This window comes from Lampris incognitus, chromosome 6, assembly GCF_029633865.1.
Source record: "Lampris incognitus isolate fLamInc1 chromosome 6, fLamInc1.hap2, whole genome shotgun sequence".
NCBI classification, from domain to species: Eukaryota; Metazoa; Chordata; class Actinopteri; order Lampriformes; family Lampridae; genus Lampris; species Lampris incognitus.
In genome coordinates, this window is record NC_079216.1 from 53889200 (window position 1) to 53914636 (window position 25437).

General features: G+C 43.0%; 1 protein-coding gene across 1 annotated transcript in view; it reads left to right on the top strand.

Annotated features, from left to right (window-relative positions):
* Window positions 1-15347, top strand: part of cracr2aa (calcium release activated channel regulator 2Aa) — a 28348-nt gene extending 13001 nt beyond the window's left edge. Inside the window, exons 7-17 of the mRNA XM_056282247.1 lie at window positions 2367-2554; window positions 2909-2980; window positions 5158-5203; window positions 5388-5476; window positions 7572-7947; window positions 8395-8527; window positions 9940-10021; window positions 11302-11416; window positions 11840-11941; window positions 14028-14104; window positions 14852-15347. Coding sequence (XP_056138222.1) covers window positions 2367-2554; window positions 2909-2980; window positions 5158-5203; window positions 5388-5476; window positions 7572-7947; window positions 8395-8527; window positions 9940-10021; window positions 11302-11416; window positions 11840-11941; window positions 14028-14104; window positions 14852-14936 — 1365 coding nt within the window. The 3' untranslated portion in view covers window positions 14937-15347. The remainder of the gene's footprint in view (window positions 1-2366; window positions 2555-2908; window positions 2981-5157; window positions 5204-5387; window positions 5477-7571; window positions 7948-8394; window positions 8528-9939; window positions 10022-11301; window positions 11417-11839; window positions 11942-14027; window positions 14105-14851) is intronic.
* Window positions 15348-25437: the final 10090 nt, after the last annotated feature.

Here is a 25437-nt window from a genome sequence, read left to right on the forward strand (position 1 = left end):
GCTTGGTCATCATGTCCACAATATTAATATTCATTTACCAATGTTTTCTTGTGTGGTAAATATCTTACGGAAGCACCAATAGACATCTCCAAAATACTGCCACATTGTTGATATCAAGGTATTTGCCAAAAATACACCCTGTGATGGCCTGGTGGCCTGTCCATGGTGTCTCCTCACCTGGCGCCCAATGACTGCTGGGATAGGCTCCAGCATCCCCGCGACTCTGAGAGCAGGATAAGTGAGTTCGGATAATGGATGGATGGATGAGACTAGATATTGTCTGGGATTTTGGATATTGTAATATTGTGATATGGCATAAATGTTGTCATTTCCTGGTTTTAAAGGCTACATTACAGTAAAGTGATGTAATTGTCTGAACTTACCAAACTGTTCTAGCTGTTCTATTATTTGCCTTGATCCACTTAGTTATTATATAGGCATTACTGATGATTATCAAAAATCTGATTGTGTAAATGGTTTGTGAAAGCACCAATAGTCAATCCCACAATACCATCAGAATATCGATATCATGGTATTTGGACCAAAAATTTTGTGATATTTGATTGTGTCCATATTGTCCAGCTCTATGTCCCTCAAACCATTCCTGAACAATATGTGCAATGTGGCAGGGTGCATTGTCCTGCTGACAGAGACCACTACCATCAGAGAAAACCAGGGTGTACCTGGTTCACAATGATGTTTAAATAGGTAGCATGTTTCAAATTGATGTCCACATGAATGGCCAGACCCAGAGATTCCCAGCAGAGCATTGCGCAGAGCATCACACTGCTTGTTATCTTCCCACACTGCATCCTATTGCCATCACTTCCCCAAGTAAACAATGCACACGTACAAGGCCATCTACATGAACTAAAAAGCAGACCAGGCAGACTTTTTCCACTGCTCCAAGGTCCAGTTCCAACACTCGCGTGCCTATTATAGGAGCTTTCAACCATGGACAGGGTTCATCATGGGCACTCTGACCAGTCTGCGGCCACACAGCCCCATATGCACCAGGGTGTGGTGCACTGTGTTGTGACACATTCCTTCCATAACCATCATTAAAATCTTCTGACTTGTGCCACAGTAGACCTTCTGTAGGTTCGGACAAGATGAGATAGCCTTCGTTGCCCTCGTGCATTGATGAGCCTTGGGTGCCCAACACCCTGTCGCCAGTTTGTGGTTTGTCCCTCCTCGGACCACTGTCAGTAGGTATTCACCACTGCTGACCGGGAGCCCCCCACAAGCCTTGCCATCTCAGAGATGCTCTGACCTAGTCACCTGGCCATAACAATTTGGCCCTTTTCAAAGTCACTCAGGTCTTTACTCCTGTCCATTTCTCCTGCATCCAACATGTTGACTACGAGAATTCATTGTTCACTTATCATCTAAACTACCCAGACATTAACATGTGCCCTTGTTTAAAGACGATCATTGTGAGTTGGCACATGGGTGTATGTGTGTAAAATTCCCTCTACTGGTTTTGCAACTGATTCAGTGACATCAACAAGCAAGCCTTATTACCCAGTGTTACCTTGTTCAAAATAAATGAGATTAAGGCAGCTGATTAACAATGCTGCCAGAGAAATCAAATCAGGTGTTTATGACCGGGATTTCACGCCTACCTAAAACTGCCATGGATGGCCAAAATGACGGCTGGTTTTTAAACTCTATATTCTGTCAAGATAAATATCCAATTGAGATATTAATGCATTACATATGTTAGTATGTCTGTTAAGAAACGACTGACACAAAAATTAATATTTTAACAACTTTAATACTATTTTTCAAACAATTTAAAATCGCTGCTGTACAACGCCTGTAAATACTACAACGCCTCGGTGGTAGTCATGGTGTGTTTGAAACGGCGCCTGTAAGCAGACATGTTGAAAATAATCAAAAATCAAGTTTAGATTATTACTCTGCACTGGAGAATGCTAGTGTGTTTCTAGGACAGAGCAAATAACTTCACAAAGGAAATGACACACGTCATAAATAGTGACATGATGCACACGCTGACGTGCAAATTACGCGCCATGGTTGTTTTAGGTAGAATTTATCACTTTTTTGTGTGCATTTGATCTGAAACTCATTTTAATTCAAATATATGCAATTTTAGGAGCATTCACTGATCGGCTTTTTTTTCTTCTTTTTTCAGAAAGTTATTAAACTTTGAAAATCCAAAACCATCAAAATGGCGGCCTTGGCCGTTCTATTAAATGAGCCCTGGAACTATCCAGAATGTGAACTTGTTGAGTAGGTGTTCTAGCTGAAACAAATTGTGGCTCTAAGTTTGATATGGATATGAACACCCCCGACTCTTCCTCACTCTTTCTGTATATTTCTTTGCCGCTGTCTGTCTGCAGTTGGAGAGTCAGTGTCAGGAGCTGCACAGTGAGCGACATGTGACCAAAGTGGAGAATGTGAAGCTTAAGCAGACAAACGATGAGCTAGCTTTGGAGCTGGAACAAACCAGCCAGCAGCTGATGCTAGCAGAGGAGCAGCTGAGTCTGCTGCAGGAGCAGTCGTCACGCCTCCATGAGGAGAAGGAGCTGTGAGTTACACCTTATCTGTCTTTGCTGGACTTTCTTCTGATTTCCCCCAATCTACCCTCTGGCATCCAGATGAGAAGAATAGAGGTAGCAAAACCTCCCACTGGGGTACAGGTTTGCACCCTGTTCATAAATTCCCATCAAAATGACACAGCTTTTGAGCCAAAAAACCCCCCCCAACAAATCACTGAATCAAAACTAAACATCTGTTTTGTTCATTTTCTTTCTGTGGTTCTCATAATCTCAATAAAATTAATGTGTTTAACAATAAAGCATAAGCAGGGTGCATGTCTGATACGATACAGGGAAATTTCCCGTAGCCATGGTACTAGATTGTGCAATGTTGTTCAACACAGGGAATTATACAGAGCGACTGAGGGACTGCAGAGGGAACGGGCGAGCCTGCTGAAACAGCTAGACATGCTGAGGTATGTATAATGACAGCAGCAGAGGTGCAGTTGAACTTAGAGAAAACTGTTCAAGCAATATGAGGCAACATTGAGCATTTTTTAAAAATCTGTTTATTGGGTTTTGCAATTTTTTTAAACATCACAGAAACAGTCAAGCGTATGTATCCCCTCCCTCTTTCCCCTCCCTCCCTTCCATCCCCATGGCAGAGATAAACAGGAAAAAAAAAACGTAGCACAGGTGACAATCAAAGACAGAATTAGCATTATGTGAAGATGATGTCTAGCATCATGTGTAAACTCCCAAGTCATGCCATTACAGTATATGCATGGACTCCTAAAGAAAAAAGGAAAAAGAACTGTTTGCATGTGTGTGTATGTATGCAGAACATCCTATCTAACCTTCTGTAGCTTTAGCTATCCCCATGCTCTGGAGCAACTGTTCTTGGAGATTTATTACTAATTGCAAATCATTGACACATCACTGTGAGTTGTATGCTCGGGTGGGATGGCCTGCTCTGGCCACCCGAAGGCTCAGTCATTGGTATACTTTTATATATAAGGCAATCCTCGGTCTACTGCCTTCCTACATTTGTGACTTAATTGCACTGAGAAGTGCTGACCCTTACTCCTTTCATTCTCTTGACTATGTGTTGCTTTGTGTTCCATATGGCCGACCTGAACTGGGTAAAAAGGCTTTTGTTCATTCTGCACCTTTAACCTGGAATATGTTGCAGAATGACTGGAAACTTACAGAGTTAATCTCACTGAGCCATTTTAAATCCAAATTGAGAGTACTTGAAGCTGGTTTCACAACATGTACATGTTTTTTATAATTGCTTGTAATTTACTTTTTTTCTAAATTTTTTTGTCTTTTGTTTGTGTTTTCAAATGTGTAATTTTGCAACTGTGTGATTTTGTAACTGTGCTTTCCAATTGCTGCTGCCTATCTTGGCCAGGTCTCCCTTGAAAAAGAGGTTTGTAATCTCAATGAGATCCTCCTGGTTAAATAAAGGTTAAATAAATAAAAAATAATAATTAAGGTCTTTACATAGTCCAGAAAAGGTGACCATGTTGTTTCAAAGTTTCTCAATGAACCTTTCAGGGCAAAGCTAATCTCCTCTAACTTGATGTAGTGTAACAGATCTTTGATCCATCCGCTGTGGGTAGGTGGCGATACGTGTTTCCATTTAAGTAGTATCAGACGTCTAGCTAAAAGAGAGGTAAAAGACATATGTAGGAAATATCCTTGCTAGACAAGCATTAGTATAATGAATGCGATGTAAGAGCTTACATTGTATAAGACTATGTCTAGCACATATTGAGGCGGTGTGAACTTGCCCCAACACAGTATCCCACGTCCCATCCATCAGCTCCACACCCAAATCCTGCTCCCAAGCAACTTTAAGATGCTTAAGAGTCTTGGACTTAATGGAATCTTTCAGTGTATATAATTGAAGTTCATAGAGAGAATGAGCATGAGCATTTTTTTTACAAAAAACATAACGACAGAGGGCATCCGGGTAGCTTCGTGGTCTATTCCGTTGCCTACCAACACAGGGATCCCGATTCGAATCCCCGTGTTACCTCCGGCTTGGTCGGGCATTCTTACAGGCACAATTGGCCGTCTCTGTGGGCGGGAAGCCAGATGTGGGTATGTGTCCTGGTCGCTGCACTAGCGCCTCCTCTGGTCAGTTGGGGCGCCTGTTCGGGGGGGTGGGGGAACTGGGGGGAATAGTGTGACCCTCCCATGTGCTCTGTCCCCCTAGTGAAACTCCTCACTGGAAGGTGAAAAGAAGCAGCTGGTGATGGCACGTATCGGAGGAGGCATGTGGTAGTCTGCAGCCCTCCCCGGATCAGCAGAGGGGGTTGAGCAATGACCAGGATGGCTTGGAAGAGTGGGGAAATTGGCCAGATACAATTAGGGAGAAAAAAGGGGCGGGGGGGTCCAAAAAAACAAAAAAAGCATTTACTACTGTAAGTGCTTTAAACCCACTCGGCTAACCTTTTTAATAAGCCGCATATGTATCTCAGTAAGCCATGAAAAGAGCTTCACTCAGAGAAACATGATGCTCAGTGCTGATGTTAGGTGAATGGGTTAATAACAAATGCCAGATATCCCGTTTCACGGTGAAATATGGCAGCGATAAATGTTTTCTGGCTGTGTTTTTTTGAATGTTTTTTTTTCTTATCTACAGGGAAATGAATAAACATCTGCGAGATGAAAGGGACATATGCTATCAGGTAGGCAGAATGAGATGTGCTTTATTTTCACTTCCATCTTTTGTATTACGCGTCCTGTTGGAAGGATGAACATGATGGCTGGAATCTAGACTTGCCGTGCAATATTGACTAAATGCCCTGTGGCTCACTTAAAGTGTTCAGCAACTTTATGAAAAGAATAAATCATTTGTTTTTGCCTCTACAGAAACCGGCAAATTCTAAGAATGCACCAGCTTGGAACCAGAGACCGCTGTTAAATACTGTGAAACATACAGATAGAGCTGTCTTTAAAAGGTAAAATATCCCTCAGAGGGTCCTAAAAGGCAATTTATATTAATTAGTCTGCTCCACTGAAGCAGCGTTAACCGTTGTTAATACTTCAGTGTTATTACTGTGACGGACTGTTTCTTAGCTGAAAAAGTAATTATACATAAATATACTTAAACCTTTATCCAGCTAAGCTGAATTTAGTTGTTTACTAATTGATTTCTTTGTTTATTTACTTGCTTAGGATGAATTTGAAGGAAGACCTTGATAAGTGGAAGTCAGGCTATGCATGTGACAGAACTGTACACTGTATGGCTTTATATTATATTAGTGTCACTAATTTATGTTGCCGTCTCTAATTCAACTTTATTGAAAATTATGAAATGTGAAATCCATGATTTTTCTCCATTGATTGGTCGTTATTTTATGCATTTGAAACGTGATGACAATGTGACAATTATGTTAGATAGACAATCAATATTGCAGTAGAAAAGTGTTCTGAGTCGAAGATACATGCTAAGATGTACTGGGACACATCATCAGTGATGGTTCCCGAGGTCCTCGGGTATTTTGGGTCTTTCAACATCATACTCCCTCGCTCAGGCGACCCAGGCAGGGTTGATCAGGCTTGTGTCCCAGCAGCATTGGCCCACAGATCACTCCTTCTGATCCAAAGCCATCTGGAGGCCCTCTCTGCAGCCTCCAATGCAAGACTTGATGGCTTTCCTTTTTGCAGCCCCAATGATACCAAGTAGAGTGTAGAGCTTGTATAGTGAGTGGCCAGCAAAGCCTCTATGCCTCACTTCCATTGGCTCACAACACGCCTTCCAGCCTCTCCTCCGGCACTGATCCACCAGCTCTGATGTGTTGGAGGCAGTGAGAAATAGACCTGTTACAACTGTTTTTTCAGACTGTTAATTCAGTATGGGCGGCACGATGGCGCAATGGTTAGCGCAGTTGCCTCATAGGAAGAAGGTCCTGGCTTCGAGCCCCGGGGTAGTCCAACCTTGGGGGTCGTCCCACGTCATCCTCTGTGTGGAGTTTGCATGTTCTCCCCGTGTCTGCGTGGGTTTCCTCCGGGTGCTCCGGTGTCCTCCCACAGTCCAAAGACATGCAGGTCAGGTGAATTGGCCATACTAAATTGTCCCTAGGTGTGGGTGTGTTGGTGTGTGTGTGTGTGGGCCTGTCCAAGGTGTCTCCCTCCTGCTACCCAATGACTGCTGGAATAGCCTCCAGCATCCCCGCAACACTGAGAGCAGGATGAGCAATTTGGATAATGGATGGATGGATAATTCAGCTATTTCCACCCATGTGCCATCAGCTCAGCAGTAAACATTTCTTATTCTTGAAAAATTGGATGAATGGACCAAAGGTGACACAGACAGTATTACAAACTACATCAAACTATAGCACAACACTGTTCAACTGTAATATTGATTGTCTGCCAAATAGAAACATCACCATCTACTGCTATTACTTTCGGCTGCTCCCGTTAGGGGTTGCCACAGCAGATCATCCATTTCGTTCTCTTCCTGTCCTCTGCATCGTCCTCTGTCACACCAGCCACTTGCATGTCCTCCCTCACCACATCCATAAACCTCCTCTTTGGCCTTCTTCTTTTCCTCTTCCCTGGCAGCTCCATGTTCAGCATCCTTCTCCCAATATACCCAGCATCTCTCCTCCACACCTGTCCAAACCATTTCAATCTTGCCTCTCTTGCTTTTTCTCCAAACCGTCCAATCTGAGTTGTCCCTCTAATATACTTGTCCCTAATTCTGTCCTTCTGCATCACTCCCAAATATTGATTGTCCGTCAAATAGAAACATCACCATGGTGTGTCAATTTTCAATCTTTTTTCCTGCTGGAGTTGTTTCCAACACTTACGTGTTTGCCGCAGCACCAGTTGGTGCGACCCTACTAAAAAATGTCAACAGCAGTATATGGAGCCTTGAGTGTCTGTTATAGAAAAGCCAGTCAGTAGTATGTAAGCTTTATCCAGGTGGATAAAATAATGATGTATCAACGGGGGGGAAAATTGTGGATCTTGGCGTTAAATATGTGTGATGTTTGTTTTCGGTCTTGTTCCTCTTAGTCACTGCTGTTTGTTTCTTTCTATCTGTAGTGTGGATGAGGAACTGACCCCGAACTGTAATACTAAAAGCCTATTGAACCGATCACATCGGTTACCAAGCCTGGAAGAGGAGACAATAGGCAACCACCCGCCACCTGACAGAAAGCACCTCCCAAGGATAATCTCCATTGAGGAGGACCACTTGCCCCAGTTGCTCCAGGGTGACAGCCAGGCCCAGTCCCCAGTCCAGGAGTGGAGTGAAGCAGAGGAGGCCACAGAAGAGGAGGAGCACATGGACCTAGCGATGAGCAATATCTTCCCACCTATGTCATCTGTACAGCCTCAGCAGCACGGGGACGGCAGGAGAGGAGGAGACATCCCGCCCTCCCCCAGGGGTCAGCCCGTTGGCAAGGAGACCAGCCTAAACGTATGCTTCTTGACTCAAGACTTCCGTTTACATAAAGGCATGCTATACAGAGTCATGCTAACGTTGTTACCGCTTCTTGACCTTTTCATACTATGACCTGTATGACTTAATTCTCTGCTTTACCTTTGTGACTGGAACGATAACCTAGAAATGTGCCGGGGTTTCCTGTTTGTTGCTTTCGCACACCCTTTGAACAAACGTTGAAAGGTTTGATGATGCAATACAGTTTGTTTAAAAAGCCAATTTTTAGCACTCTGACCAGAAAATAGATAAGCAGACGGGTTACAGGTGTTACATTTCTCAGGTTGGGGATGTCAGCCTGTGTATGTGACCTTAATACTGCAACCTATGCCAGGCGAATAAGATTTAGCCACTGGAATAACCATTTAAATAAAATAAGTTTGTGTCCCCAGTTCCTGCTCCCATCATTCTTCTCTGTCTGTGTAGGAGGAAAGTACCGGCCAGCCGCCTGATCGGCTCTTCAAGATCGTACTGGTGGGGAACTCTAGTGTAGGAAAGACCTCTCTTCTCAGGCGATTCTGTGATGACTGTTTTTACCCCTGCACATCTGCAACTGTGGGTAGGTTAAGAGAACAAACACACACATAACATGCACACACTACATCACTTCCTTTGTTAAAAAACGAAGGCATCTAGAGATCAGACCTTGCAGTCAACCTCAGGCATTCTTACACCTACATATTTTTTTTTTAAATCTTCCTCTCACCCTTTTTCGGGTGGTGTGTGTCTTCCTCAAGCTCAGGTCCTCTACCAGAGGCTTTGGAGTTTGAGGGTTCTGTGCTTAGCTGTTCCTAGGACTGCACTCTTCTGGACAGAGGCCTCAGATGTTGTTCCTGGAATCTGCTGGAGCCACTCTCGCAGTTTTGGGGGTCACAGCCCATAGTGCTCCTATTACTACTGAGACTACTGTGGATTTATATATAAAATATATAAAAATAAGTAATAATAACATCATAATATATATAATATATATATAATATTGTCCAGGGTGTCTCCCTGCCTGCAGCCCAATGACTGCTGGGATAGGCTCCAGCATCCCCGCGAACCTGAGAGCAGGATAAGCGGTTTGGATAATGGATGGATGGATAGATGGATAATAATACACAATAAATAATATAAATAATGAGAAATTATATATATATATATATATATATATATATATATATATATGATGAACATATATATGTATGTGTGTGTGTGTGTGTATATGTTCATCTGCTCAGCACTTGAATGTAGCCGTTTATTTAACAGTGTAAAAATAACAAGTGTTGACGTCACTTAAACCCATCAGTGAACGGTCACGATGCAAAGATGAATTGTGCCTTTGCATCATTTGAATGGCCTGTATACGATTGCCCTACTTTTATACATTATCCTACTGGATAACCACCACTCACCATCATCTATTCAAGTGTCTCTTGAAACTTGCTTTGTGGAAGTGGGTGCACCAATGCTCTCAGGCTGAGGAGACCCTCAGCCTGTTAACACTGTTACTGAGGCAGTAGAGAAAAATAAAGTTATGTTATTGATGATAATTCTTTGTTACAGGTCCAGCACCTAACTTGCTTGGATGTATTTCTGGACTGTCCTGAGTAAACCCCTCAAATGTCCGTTCATGCAGAGAAAAACAAATTTAATGCAAAAGCTGTGCTTGATCTTAGTCAGATTTGTACAAAGACAGTAAAAACGACTCATGACAAAATTAGCCCTGGTTTGAAAAATACAATATACTTTTGAATTTAGTATTCCCCGTCTCCGTATTGACCCGTTTTTGAAAATTTTAAAAAGAAAAGTCATTGTGGAGTAAATGTAAATGTTAGTACATGTAAATGTTAGTACATAATTTCTGTGCATTTCTTCATGTTATACCCTCTTATTCATTGGTGCAAATGAGTTTGAAATATTATAGCTTTTCTGAAGAACCAGAATTGTTTGATTAATCATGTTTTTTTTTTTTTCCTGTTTCAACAGGCATAGACTACAGTGTGAAGACGATAACTGTGGACAACAGCCAGGTGGCGCTGCAGATGTGGGATACAGCAGGACAAGAGAGGTGAGGTATTGGTCTGTAAAGATATAGAGAGCATTTGGAAAAAAGTCACATCTTTTCTTTTTATTTGTTTTTTTGTTGTTTTGACAAGAGTCCCTCGCATGTCCAGTTTGCTTAGTCTGCTCACTTTCACTCACCAGAGAAGAGTTGCCCAATTCCAGCAGGTCACATTGTGTTTTATCCTGTTTTGCTCCCTGTTGAAGGACAATACCCCTTTTTTTTTCTTCTAGTTTTGGTGCATGAAATTATACTCCTTCTAGTCTTGCATAGCCAGACCTATCTCTATATTTCATTTTAGTGCTGTGCCAGTGCTGGAGAAATTCCTACTACTCTTTATATTTATTTATTATTATTTATTATATTTACGAGTTTAAATACTTGGGGTTAACTGTCCAAAGTAACGGGGAGTGCAGGAGAGAGGTGAAGAAGAGAGTGCAGGCAGGGTGGAGTGGGTGGAGAAGAGTGTCAGGCTAGACTTGCAACAGAAGGGTACCAGCAAGAGTTAAAGGGAAGGTTTACAAGATGGTTGTGAGACCAGCTATGTTATATGGTTTGGAGACAGTGGCACTGATGAAAGGACAGGTGGAGCTGGAGGTGGCAGAGTTGAAGATGCTAAGATTTTCACTGCGAGTGATGAAGAAGGACAGGATTAGCAACAAGTATATTAGAGGGACCGCTCAGGTTGGACGGTTTGGAGAAAAAGCAAGAGAGACAAGATTGAGATGGTTTGGACATGTGTGGAGGAGAGATGCTGGGTATATTGGGAGAAGGATGCTGAATATGGAGCTGCCAGGGAAGAGGAAAAGAGGAAGGCCAAAGAGGAGGTTTATGGATGTGGTGAGGAAGGACATGCAGGTGGCTGGTGTGACAGAGGGAGATGCAGAGGACAGGAAGAAATGGAAACGGATGATCCGCTGTGGCGACCCCTAACGGGAGCGCCCAAAAGTAGTAGTAGTAGTTTTTTTTATTTTTATTTATTAATATTTATTTATTATTTATTATTATTATTTGTATTTTATTTTGTATTATTTTGTATTTTTTATTTATGTATTTTTTTATTTTCTTAAAGTTATACTACTCTTTGTAGTGTAACATGGGGAAGCAAAGTGCTTTGAGGCTACTTCAACAGGTTGATTTAATGATATTACACCTCCAAGTTTGCAAGTCCCTCGGCTGGGGCACTGACTGTTAAGCACGTACATGCTGCAAAGCACTCAGGGAATCTTTTGGGACTTTCGAAGTGCCGGTAAGAACATGAGATAACTCTTCCTCCGTCCTCTCAGGTATCGCAGCATAACCAAGCAGTTCTTCCGCAAGGCTGACGGCGTAGTTGTGATGTACGACATCACAGCTGAGAGGAGCTTCACTGCTGTGAGGCAGTGGCTGATGAATGTAAAAGTGAGAAACTTTTTAAAACCTTTTTTTAACCCCCCGTTGTAGAACTCTTAGGTGAAATCAAATCTGTATTTGAAAAAAAAAGTACATTTTGCAAAATACTATTGAAAATTCCCAGACAAAACAGTAGTGCAGCAGAAAAAGTCCTTTATCAATGGTTAGAATGACCTTTTGTTTATTAATAAATGCATGCAAAAATTTATATAATTTCTGAGTTGATGAGCTTAAATAGAATAAACTCATATTGAAGATTTAACATCACATGAAGGTATCTTCCTCCTCTGAGATTAATGTAGAGGAAGCAGACTAAGTCACCAACAGTCTTCCTCATGCTAGAGCAGGCCTTGAGTCTTAATGGCCTCCATGAGGACAGTTCTCATAGCTCCTAATGTCCCTGTCGCACTTCTCCCATCTCCTCGTTTATAGGAAGGGACAGGTGAGGATATACCCATCATGCTCCTGGGGAACAAAACAGACAGGCAGAATGAGAGGGAAGTCCAGATTGGCGTGGGCGTGAAACTAGCCCAGGTTTGTATGCCTGTCTTGTTTACTAATCTCAAGGGTTTTTTGCTAATGGCACTTGTCTTCAATATATGGCCCCAAAAACGGGCCATTTTGTTAATATACACTACCGTTCAAAAGTTTGGGATCACCCAAACAATTTTGTGTTTTCCATGTAAAGTCACACATATTCACCACCATATGTTGTGAAATGAATAGAAAATAGAGTCAAGACATTGACAAGGTTAGAAATAATGATTTGTATTTGAAATAAGATTTTTTTTACATCAAACTTTGCTTTCGTCAAAGAATCCTCCATTTGCAGCAATTACAGCATTGCAGACCTTTGGCATTCTAGCTGTTAATTTGTTGAGGTAATCTGGAGAAATTGCACCCCACGCTTCCAGAAGCAGCTCCCACAAGTTGGATTGGTTGGATGGGCACTTCTTGCGTACCATACGGTCAAGCTGCTCCCACAACAGCTCAATGGGGTTCAGATCTGGTGACTGCGCTGGCCACTCCATTACCGATAGAATACCAGCTGCCTGCTTCTGCTCTAAATAGTTCTTGCACAATTTGGAGGTGTGTTTAGGGTCATTGTCCTGTTGTAGGATGAAATTGGCTCCAATCAAGCGCTGTCCACTGGGTATGGCATGGCGTTGCAAAATGGAGTGATAGCCTTCCTTATTCAGAATCCCTTTTACCCTGTACAAATCTCCCACCTTACCAGCACCAAAGCAACCCCAGACCATCACATTACCTCCACCATGCTTAACAGATGGCGTCAGGCATTCTTCCAGCATCTTTTCATTTGTTCTGCGTCTCACAAACGTTCTTCTTTGTGATCCAAACACCTCAAACTTGGATTCATCCGTCCACAACACTTTTTTCCAGTCTTCCTCTGTCCAATGTCTGTGTTCTTTTGCCCATCTTAATCTTTTTCTTTTATTGGTCAGTCTCAGATATGGCTTTTTCTTTGCCACTCTGCCCTGAAGCCCAGAATCCCGCAGCCGCCTCTTCACTGTAGATGTTGACACTGGTGTTTTGCGGGTACTATTTAATGAAGATGCCAGTTGGGGACCTGTGAGGCGTCTGTTTCTCAAACTAGAGACTCTAATGTACTTATCTTCTTGCTCAGTTGTGCAACGCGGCCTCCCACTTCTTTTTCTACTCTGGTTAGAGCCTGTTTGTGCTGTCCTCTGAAGGGAGTAGTACACACCGGTGTAGGAAATCTTCAATTTCTTAGCAATTTCTCGCATGGAATAGCCTTCATTTCTAAGAACAAGAATAGACTGTCGAGTTTCAGATGAAAGTTCTCTTTTTCTGGCCATTTTGAGCGTTTAATTGACCCCACAAATGTGATGCTCCAGAAACTCAATCTGCTCAAAGGAAGGTCAGTTTTGTAGCTTCTGTACCGAGCTAAACTGTTTTCAGATGTGTGAACATGATTGCACAAGGGTTTTCTAATCATCAATTAGCCTTCTGAGCCAATGAGCAAACACATTGTACCATTAGAACACTGGAGTGATAGTTGCTTGAAATGGGCCTCTATACACCTATGTAGATATTGCACCAAAAACCAGACATTTGCAGCTAGAATAGTCATTTACCACATTAGCAATGTATAGAGTGTATTTCTTTAAAGTTAAGACTAGTTTAAAGTTATCTTCACTGAAAAGTACAGTGCTTTTCCTTCAAAAATATGGACATTTCAATGTGATCCCAAACTTTTGAACGGTAGTGTATACAGTAGATAACAGAAAATGGGATTCAGAGAGAGGTATGCAACCTAATGCTTTAGTAGGAGATGTTGTTATGCAGTCTTTTCCCACTTATTTTATGAACCGATCTCTTCTTCTGAATTGGTCCTGTGGAGATTAGTTGGGGCCATTGATGTCAGTGTTATTACATGAGAGAGACTCATCTTGGTCATACTGTTCTCAGCCATTAGTTTTCTTACCTTAATAGTACTTGAGTAACCTGGTTTGATCGGTGTGAAAAAGGGAATAATGGGTGAGACACACTTTATTTCAATTACAGAGCCATGTGTCTTTACTTATCCCTCTCTCTGCTAATGGCAGCCGTCATCATCATCACCGGGCTCTTGTTTCAGGACTGCCAGCTGATCTTCTTTGAATGCAGTGCATGCTCTGGACACAACGTCATGGAGTCCATGATACATCTGGCCAGGTGAGACAAATCCTTTGCCCTTTTTTTGCCAGCTTCATGCAATAGCAAACAAAAGACAATATTGTTAGACCAAATCTGAAAATTCTGGCAGTGCTTGAACACATTTCCAAACTGGGATTTGTGGTCTGTATTGAAATAAGGCAGTTCACATAATGCCAACTGTGTGATTTTTTTTTTTAATAAATTGGCGGCACAAAGGAACTTTTTAATGGCAGAGCACAACATGGTGACATAACGTCTCTAAAAAATGTCTGCTGTGTTTCCTGTTCACTGTCAGCGACGGCGTACATAACCAAAGGCTGCATTAATGGCTTGCCGGGCTTTGTCTCCTCATGTAGACTTAATTTGTAGTGAAAATGTACAGCTGACATGTGTGACAGAAAATCCTCTCTGACTCCACCAGCAAACTAATGCCCCTTTTCCACTACATGGTACCGGCTCAACTCGATTCCGCTCGACTCGACTAGCTTCTATGTCGTTTTCCATTACTGTAACATTACCCCCTCTGCATTGATTTTGGTACCCGCTTCAGTTTTTTTGGAACCTCGTCAACGGCGGTACCAGAAAAGTGGTAACAGTTACCAAAATGCCAGTACTTTCCAGTAATGGAAAATGAAAAAAGGGCGAGTCAAGTCAAATTGAGCCGGTACCATGTAGTGGAAAAGGGGCATAGGTTAGTAAGCCCCCTTGAGGCACATGGAAACCACTCCTTTATCTGACACTCTTTCATGTCTTCTGGCACTGTAGGATTCTGAAAGAGCAGGAGGACAGAGAAAAGGAGAAGACCGTCCAACTACACAGCCCCTCGGAGAAAAAGAGGTCCTGCTGCTAACACTTCAGAGCACGTACTACTCGCCTCACTCACTACTAGTGTCCTGCTGTGCTAGCACCACACACACAATGTGACGTGCTTGTGGTGCTAGCATGGTGGCTTGTGGTGCTTGCATGGTGGCTTGTGGCGCTAGCATGGTGGCATGTGCTAGCGAGAGCTGAAGGAACTGTACAACACAGCACTCTCACCCAGTTTTGATTCTGTCAGCCATCTTTTCCCAAATAATACTAGATGTTTTTTTCACTTGTTTATCACTACTAGGTCTCGGGATCACATGTAATCGATGTTTTTGTACTTTCGTGATCAATATAGATGTGTCCAAATGACTACTATGGACTTTAAATGAAACAGAAATTTTGAGGTAAAAACGAAATACTTTTTTTTTTTTTATCTTTGAAATTGAATATGAGTTAAGAAGGTTCCGTTTTAAGGAATAAAAAATGATAAAATGACTAAGTGACTGAATCACTAACACATTTTTCAAGTAAAATCCCTGCAAATTAAAGGTGAATTCTGGTTAGATTGAGCAACCCATTGACTCATTAGCCTCGTACATGGCATCAAATATTTTAACTGGCAGCTTCTTGATTTAAAGTCAACATAAGGGTGCTCACCTTCATGGCATTTCCAATCACTATGTGTATATTTAGCCTTTAAAGTCACATATTGAATTTGGTCTTAATTAGTGCATGCATTCATCCAGTGTTATTTGCAAATTTAGTGCCAAACTTTCTGTATATACCGGCATTCGCTTTTTTCCCCCCATGGTGTTTGTCTTTTTGGCAAGTTATTGTACTTCTACAGGGTCAACAGACCAAATTAGATTTTGCTGAAGATCACATTGTGTATTTGATATCACCTTATAGTGCCTCATTTCTATGACGCTGACATTTATGACACTAGAGGTTGCATTAGAGAAGTTTTGCACTATGGTCACCATTGGTAATCTATTTCTGTTCATTATCACAAGTTTTGAGAGGGGGAAGGCATGTCCAGAGGCAGCAGGAGAGGAGGAAGGGTAGGAGTGTGGACTATGACTGGTAAAGGGAGAGAAATGGCTGATATGATGGAGAGAAGGAATGTAGATATACTGTGTGCAAGAGACCAGGTGGAAGGGGGGATAAGGCCAGGAGTATCATGGTGGGTTCAAACTGTTCTACCATGGTGCGAATGGGAGGACAAATGGGGTAGGGGTAATTCTGTAGGAAGAGTATATCAAGAGTGTGTTGGAGGTGAAGAGAGTGTCAGAGTGATGAGTATGAAACTGGACATCGAAAGTGTGATGTTGAATGTTGTCAGCACATATGCTTCGCAGAAAGAGTAGTGGAAGTTAGGTTGAGAGGTGAGGTGATGATTAGCGAGCAGCAGTATGGTTTCATGACAGGAAAGAGCACTACATATATGATGTTTGCTTTGAGAATGTTGATGGAGAAGTATAGAGAAGGTCGGAAGGAGTTACATTGTGTCTTTGTAGATTTAGAGAAACCATATGACAGGGTGCCAAGACAGGAGGTGTGGTATTGTATGAGGAAGTATGTAAGCGAAGTACTATATGAGAATGGTGCAGGATATGTATGAGGGCAGTGTGACAGTGGTGAGGTGTGCAGTAGGAATGACAGATGGGTTCAAGATGGAGGTGGGATTACATCAAGGATTGGCTCTGAGCCCTTTTCTTTTTTGCAATGGTGATGGACAGTTTGACGGACGAGATCAGGCCGGAGTCTCCGTGGACTATGATGTTCGCGGATGACATTGTGATCTGTTGTGAGAGTAGGGTGCAGGTGGAGGAGAGCCTAGAGAGGCGGAGGTATGCACTGGAGAGAAGAGGAATGAAAGTCAGTAGGAGCAAGATGGAATACATATGCATGAATGAAAGGGAGGACAGCAGAATGGTGAGGATGCAAAGAGTAGAGGTGACGAAGGTGGATGAGTTTAAATACTTGAGGTCAACTGTTCAGAGTAACGGGGAGTGTGGAAGAGAGGTGAAGAAGAGAGTGCAGACAGGGTGGAGAAGCGTGTCAGGAGTGATTTGCGACAGAAGGGTAACAGCAAGAGTTAAAGGGAAGGTTGTGAGACCAGCTGTGTTGTATGGTTTGGACACAGTGGCACTGATGAAAAGACAGGAGGTGGAGCTGGAAGTGGCAGAGTTGAAGATGCTAAGATTTTCATTGGGAGTGATGAAGGACAGGATTAGGAACGCGTATTTTAGAGGGACTGCTCAGGTTGGATGGTTTGGAGACATAGCAAGAGAGGCAAGATTGAGATGGCTTGGACATGTGTGGAGAAGAGATGCTGGGTATATTGGGAGAAGGATGCTGAATATGGAGCTGCCAGGGAAGAGGAAAAGAGGAAGGCCAGAGAGGAGGTTTATGGATGTGGTGAGGGAGGACATGCAGGTGGCTGGTGTGACAGGAAGATGCAGAGGACAGAAAGAGATGGAAACAGATGATCCACTGTGGCGACCCCTAACGGGAGCTGCCAGAAAAAGAAGTCATAGGTTTTGCACATCAAATAATGTATATTTGAATCTGTAAATAGCAAAATAAGTCAATAATAAATGTTCTCTGTATGTGAGATGGTGAAAAATCATTTGTATAGTGCCTTTCAAGAAAGAGGAGACACAGTGTCACCCAGTGGATGGCTTTAAACATTACAATTTATTCAGCTTCTATGTTGACATGACATTTTGAGAAAAATAGATAATTAGTATTACATGAAATCAACATGCCAAATTATTTCAGTTTGTATTTTTGACAAACTATATAGCAAATAAGAATGTATGGTTTCTGAAGCCAAATCATTAACAGGAATATACTATCCTGTGAAAAGACATCATTACTATAGGCAGACTGTGTGCTGATTTTAAAGCATTGGCGAGGAATCTTAACACTGTATTGCTTGTTTGTCGCTCGGCTGGGGACAGGTGAAACAGTCTGACTCTGTTGGGGACCAGACAGGATCACAGAAATAATGCTTAGAGATGTAATATCATGATGTAGCTGCAAGTAGATGTCCTCTGCATGCCTTGTACCTTGTGAAAAAAAAAGCCATTTATTCACTTGGTTGCTCCCAAGTCCTCATACAGTACAGCCCTGAGAGAAGAAACCAGGGATGGCATCAGAGGCATGATGGGAAATGAAATGAAAGTCGTCCTTTGCAAGTGTTGGATGTGATGAACAACTTTGTGTGTGTGTGTGTGTGTGTGTGTGTGTGTGTGTGTGTGTGTGTGTGTGTGCGTGTGCGTGTGCGTGTGTGTGTGTCTTGAGTCAGATAATAATAATAATACATTTTATTTTATTTGTGGGTGCCTCTCAGACCAGTCAAGGACACCTGGGCAAGATGACGTGTCCAAATTGTTTCATATATTTGTAAAACTTGAAACACACCTCATACAATGTTCCTCGGGTGTTGTATTTTGGGACGCACGGAAATGCTTTGAAACCCAAACAGATTTTTTTGTTTGTTTGTTTTTGTTGGGGGGGGGGCGTTTAATAGATACCCCCCCCATTTTCTCCCCAATTGTATCTGACCAATTACCCCACTCGTCCCGAGCCGACCCGGTTGCTGCTCCACCCCCTCTGCCGATCCAGGGAGGGCTGCAGACTACCACATGCCTCCTCTGATACATGTGCTGTCACCAGCTGCTTCTTTTCACCTGACAGTGGGGAGTTTCACCAGGGGGACGGAGCATGTGGGAGGATCACGCTATTCCCCCCAGTCCCCTCCCCCAAACAGGCGCCCCAACCAACCAGAGGAGGTGCTAGTGCAGCGACCAGGACACACCCCACATCCGGCTTTCCACTTGTAGACACGGTCAATTGTGTCTGTAGGGACGCCCCACCAAGCCGGAGGTAACACGGGGATACGAACTGGCGATCCCTGTGTTGGTAGGCAACGGAATAGACCGCAACGCTACCCAGACACCCCAGATACTTTTTTTTTTATATATCGATTTTTAGAAGGGGCAGCACGGTGGTGCAGTGGTTAGCGCGGTCGGCTCACAGTGAGAAGGTCCTGGGTTCGAGCCCTGGGGTAGTCCAACCTTGGGGGGTCGTCCCGGGTCCTCCTCTGTGTGGAGTTTGCATGTTCTCCCGGTGTCTGCATGGGTTTCCTCCTGGTGCTCCGGTTTCCTCCCACAGTCCAAAGACGTGTAGGTCAGGTGAATCGGCCATACTACATTGTCCCTAGTGTGTGTGTAGTGAATGTGTGTGTGTGTAGGCCCTGTGATGGCCTGGCGGCCTGTCCAGGGTGTCTCCCCGCCTGCCACCCAATGACTGCTGGGATGGGGTCCTCCCTATAGTCCCCGGGTCCTATGTTCCCCGCTTTGTATGAGACCGGGGAATATCGGACCTTTTTTTATACAGAGGGCCCTATATTCCCCACTTTTCCCCAAAAGGGTCTTATGTTCCCCATTTTGTATGTGCAGGGAAACATGGGACCTTTCTTTATAAATAGGGTCCTATGTTCCCCGGGTGCCCTAGGGGAACATAGGACCCTATTTATAAAGAAAGGTCCTATGTTCCCCGGTCAGCAGGTTTGACGCTGTTTGGCGCAAAAAGTGCATTTTCAATAATGCATTATTTAGGGCAGATTATTAAGAAGACAATGAATCATACGATTTCTATTTTTATATCACAAAAACGAATTCACAAAGTCCAGGTTGGCTGAAGTATGTGGAAACTTTCGACACTAAACCAATTTCAACTTATTAGGCTATAGTCTATATTTGGGCGCATAACCCACCCCGGTAGTTCTCTGATATTTATGCGTGAAATGTGTCACTTATCGAGGAAAATGCACCTCGCCGAGTAGGTGAGCTGGCTCGTCTGTGTCTGAATGTAATATAGTAAGCCTATGTTCCTTGGGCAATTGTACCCGGGCATAGCTCAGTCGGTAGAGCTCTCGCCTATGAATCGCAAGGTCGTGAGTTCGATCCCGGGTGCCGCCAACTCAGCGTATGAGTAGCACATTGTGCGAGAAGTGCTGGGAGCTGAGGATAGGTGTTGTGTTCCGTCCTCAGCAGTCCATCTCCCAGAGGTCTAGCGCACTGCACCAGGGATAGACTCCTGCGTAAGCTGGCTGATACCGACAATAGGCCAATTCCGACCCACTTCTTCTATGTTCCCTAGAAAGCCGTCATTCCCATCATAACCACACCAGCTTATTGGGAAAAGCATCTGACAGATATTAGATAGAAACCATCTGCTCAGTAAGGCCCTTTAAGCATCATAATTGTAATGACAATAATAATAATAATAATAATGATAATAATAGCCTAATAATAATAATAATGATGATGATAATAATAACAATATAGCCTTATATTAGAAATGCTAAAAATTGGATAATTGAAATATTTATAATTATAAAGTAGGCTAATATAGCATGGTAATAACAATAAAATAATAGCAATATCTGCCTGGTCTCTTAAGATTCTAAGATGCTGTATGCTACAGAAATAACGGGACATAGGCCTAGGCTAATGAATACGCCTTTTTGACAAAATATGAATGAAAGGCTAATCAACAACGCTAAAGCTGAATCCCAAAACACATATTGCTCGAAAAATAATTTATAAATAGCCAAATGCACACATGATTTCGAGTTTGGAAATATTTAAAACTTGTCGTGGATGTGTGGTCATCTGCATGCAAGTTTCCTGGCGTTCTAAACCACATGATCAAAATTCACCAATGTCTAAACCGCCCGCCAACTTGCAACAATCGGTTGTTATCGGTGATAACTCGTGGACTCACTGTCATGTGCTTACTAGCCTACAAGAAGACAAACAATGGCGATAGTTATGGATGGTGATCGAGGGGGCAAAGTGTTGGTACATGAGAACTTCAGATATCAGAAGCACCGCACCAATCAAGACACCATTAGATGGAGGTGCTGGAGGTGGAACTGTAGAGTGCCACTGATCACAAATAGATTTGAAGTGGAGGACGTGGATGCTAACATTATTGTGCACAATGTTGGGGAACACGTGCATCCCCCTGACGGAGAAATGGTGCGCCGTGCAGAATTCCGACAGGGGGTGATTGCAGAAGTTGCGAGGGAGCCAACAGTCCCAATCGGAAGGATCTATAATGCGCAAAGGATCCTGCAGCGTCAGCAATGTCAAATCCAGGGTGGCGGCGACAGACCACCACCACAAGGATTCCAGTCTGTAAGGACTGTTATGGCCAGAGCATGCGCAGCAGTCATAGCCCCGATTCCAGCTACACTTGAGGATGTTGTCATCGAAGGTGCATGGGCTGAAACATGGGACAGGGAACAGTTCCTCCTGCACCAAGACAACGAGTGGGCTATCGCTGTGTTTGCCACAGAGGGAAACATCAGGAAGCTGCGAGGCTGTGGAACCATATATATGGATGCACCGTTCAGAACGTGCCCCCGCCCCTTCAGCCAAGTTTTTACAGTACTTGGAAACATGCATGGCTTCGTTATCCCTCTGGTGCATGCGCTGATGGGCCAGCGCACAATTGGGCACTACCGGCAGGTGCTCGATTGCATCAAACGGGAAACCAAGAGGATTACACAGCACCACTGGGCACCTCAAAAGGTCATATGCGACTTTGAACAGGCGCTTATCAATGCGCAGGAAACAGAACTTCCAAGGGCACAAGTGAGTGGATGCTACTTCCATTTCAGTCAAGCCCTGTGGAAGAGGGTGCAAAGACTTGGACTGACTACTGCATTCCGGGATGACCTTCAGTTGGCAGCAGTCATCCGCAAGGGGATGGCACTCGGCCACCTACCACTGGACACAGTTCAAGACAACTTCGCCCTGCTCGTTCACCACCCGGACACGAGGCGCGTCCAGCGGGACCATCCAGAGCTGCATGACTTCCTGCAGTATGTCGGGAACACATACGTCCACGGTGGAGCCCTCTTCCCACATCCAATGTGGAACGTCTATGCACGCAACATGGAGCAAAGGACCAACAACCACGTTGAGTGTAAGTGACTAAGACTTATTTTCTGATTTATTGAATAATCAGCGAACAGACTTTATTTTTGATGTGTGGCCCATAACACGCTTAACATTTTCATGCGAAACCACAGAAGCGTGCAGGCTATGATAACGTAGGCCAATTGTATGATTATGGTTGTGTAAATTAGGCTATACTGTTTTTAGTCGATTATTTGTATCATTATTTAAAAAAATAATATAGCATCGGTGTAGGACTCACAGTCAACCATTGCTTTGGATACTCTTAAAGCTTGATAAATCTACATCGTTTCCATCAATTAGCTGTGGAATTCACCATAGGCTATGTATTTAACTTTCATTTTAAAAATCAGTTTAACACAATCCAGCATAATTTTCGGAGGTCTACATCACACAAAGGCCTACACTCCTAAAGCTGTATTATGCATTCATGTTTATCAAGCCACTGTCAACATGTTCAGCATATTCACATTTCTTTAACAGTTTACATGATTAACCTCTTGTTTTTGTTTTTGTAGCTTATCATCGCACTCTAAATGATGCGGTCCAAGTGCGCCACCCATCCCTTTGGATGTTTCTGCGCCACATTAAGGACCAGCAAACCCTGGCAGAGGAAAGGCTGGAGATGGCGGGGCGAGGAGATGCTCCCCCAAGGCGGAAGCCCAAGTGGAGGAGGTTGGAGGCCCGTCTCCTGCGGCTCAAGGGTCAACTGGATGCTGGTCACAGAGATTTGGAATCATATTAGAGGGCTGTAAGCCACCACATTTTCAGATAGGCTGAGTAGAGGTTTTAGCCCCTCTTTGTTGAGTAGCCCAATGGACTAGGACTACTCATTTTGCTTTTTTGAAGAAGAAAAAAGCCTTGACGTTAGGCTAGTTAGGCCTTGGAGATTTTTGTTTGAGACCATGCCTTTTCTGGGGGGCTTCTGCCATAGACCAACCCTTTTTCAGCCAAGCTTTTACTAGAAGCATTTTGTTATTAATAGCCTATTATCAGTGTTACTATTGATAGTATTATGCCTGTAATTGTTGTTTGTTATTAGGCCTCTTTTATAATTAGGCTATTATTATTATTATTATTATTATTATTATTATCAATATTATTAGACTGTTGTTGTTATTGTTTATTTATTTATTATTTTATTATTATTGATATTATTACTATTACTATTTTTATTATTATTAAAGAAGAACATCAAAGGATGTAAGGCAGCACTCATCAAATGAAAAAAAAAAGACACAGTTCTCTATTTTACCATTTCATTGTTTGGCATCAGTCATTAACTTGGCCGGGTGGTCTTCTTCAGAAACCTTAATGACCGATGCCGAATAATAAAATGGTGAAATAGAGGACTGCCTCTGTTATTTTATTACCATTTGGTGAGTGTTACCTTACATCCTTTGATGTTCGTCTTTGATTCATGTTTTTGGTTTAGCACCTCCACAAGCCTTTAGTTTTTTGAGAAGCACATATTATTATTATTAGGCAATTAGCCTATTGTGTAAGGTAGGCGGCCCCCGTTGATGGATACTTTGTGCTGGTCCTAAGTTCCAAGTCCTGGTCTAAGTTCTCTGCCTAAAAAGTTCATCATTAAAGTCTTTTTGAAAGAAAGTCTGCCAAGTGATTTAATATGGAAAACGAACTGCAAAGTAACAAGAAAGTGGCTGAAGTGTCCAGTGCTGTGCAAATTGAACTTTGAGCGAAGGTGGAAATGGCTAGGTTATACTGGTAGGCGGGCCTACTGCAAGACAAACTTGCGTTGATTGCCGACTGTCCATGCTGAGCTGGAGAGCCAACTAACTAGGCCTACTGCAGTAAATATTGGTAAGAAATAACAATAAAGCAAATTACAGCCTCCTCTAGGCCGAATTTGGATATGCACTCAAGGTGGCCTGCGATATACAACAGCCAACAATGGTAATACGGCCTAATTTAATCAGCAGAGGAATAGATTGTCGTAGCCTACAACTCAGCCATGACCCCAGTTTTTATTATTTTGGACCCGTTAAGGAAATAATTTGCAAAAAGGGTTCTAAGTTCCCCGGTTTGTTCCTCGATTGGCAATAGCGGGGAATATAGGACCCTTTATTTGGAAAAAGGTCCTATGTTCCCCTGGAAACAGCGGGGAATACAGGACCCTTTCTCCAAAAGAGGGTTCTATGTTCCCCGGTGTCTATTGCAACCGGGATTATAGGACCTTTTAGGGGAAAACGGGGAATATGGGACCCTTTTTTTTTCGAAAGGGTCCTATGTTCCCCGATCGGGGAACATATGACCCGGGGAATATAGGACCCGGGGACTATAGGCACGGCCCCGCTGGGATAGGCTCCAGCATCCCCGTGACCCTGAGAGCAGGATAAGTGGTTCGGATAATGGAAGGATGGTTTTTAGATGTGGACTTTGCCCAGATCTCAGGGATCCTTATATTTGCCTTGGGGTGGGGGGGGGTGAGCGAGCCCTCCAGTGATTACCTTGGCAATGACCTTATTAAGAGCACAGGTGAAGAGGAAAGATCATCATCATCAGTCTCATCATTTTCAATATGAATCTATTACAGCATTGTCTTGCTGGCATAGAGCAGTGTGGCATGTTAGTCCACATACAGACCTGCTATGGCCCAGTTCCCTCAGACTGAAATACGAGGCATTAGAACATGGAACTGCTGCAGATCTTTAACTGTCATCCCATCGACCCATATTAAGAGTCCCTCCTTTGTTCACCTGAGATCACGGTAAGCTGCCATCTAACCAAAGCTCACAAGAAGAGCTATGCACAGTGCACCAATCTCAGACTAGTTTGCCAACTAATTTGTGCTGTATCAAGAGCTGGTTCGCTGCACACGGATTGGGATTCCGATGCACACTACGAATGACTTGAAGCTACTTCTTAAGTTAATTACTGAGTGTATTCAAACCTTAGAGCAGTGACAGGATCAGCATGTGAGAGTGACTAGTTTCTATCTACAGGACTATCGAGGGTGTGAGCAAAATACAACAGCAGCAGGGGTGAGTAATGCACAGTTGTAAAGCCGAGCACCAAGGCATTTAAAATGGGTATGGTATGTGACTGGCATGTCAACATCACAAACCAAGACCACAGGGCACATTTTAGCGTCCAGGCTGTACAGAAGAGTGAGCCACGCCTCGTATTGCACGCTCCCAGATAGCTACTAGTAGACTGACTGACAGCAAACACACATTATCCTTCACATTACACATAACTTTATACCTACACATATTTTTTTCCCTTGGCTGACGTATTCGATTACTACATTTTTCCAAAACAATGGAAATCAATCAATATAGCTATAAATGAATGGATCTATTCACCCTTCCCTATAATACAAAATATAATAGAAATACCGACATCCTAAATCCAGTGATTCCTACGATGACAAATAAAATGTGCAAAATACACCAGTTAACTACATGTTCTCTATTTTATATCTAGTAAGGTGCAGAATGAGCTTCCCTAACGTCCAAATGATGTGGAAAAACCTACAAGTCCTCCAACCCATACGACCACATAGGTCGTATCTAATAC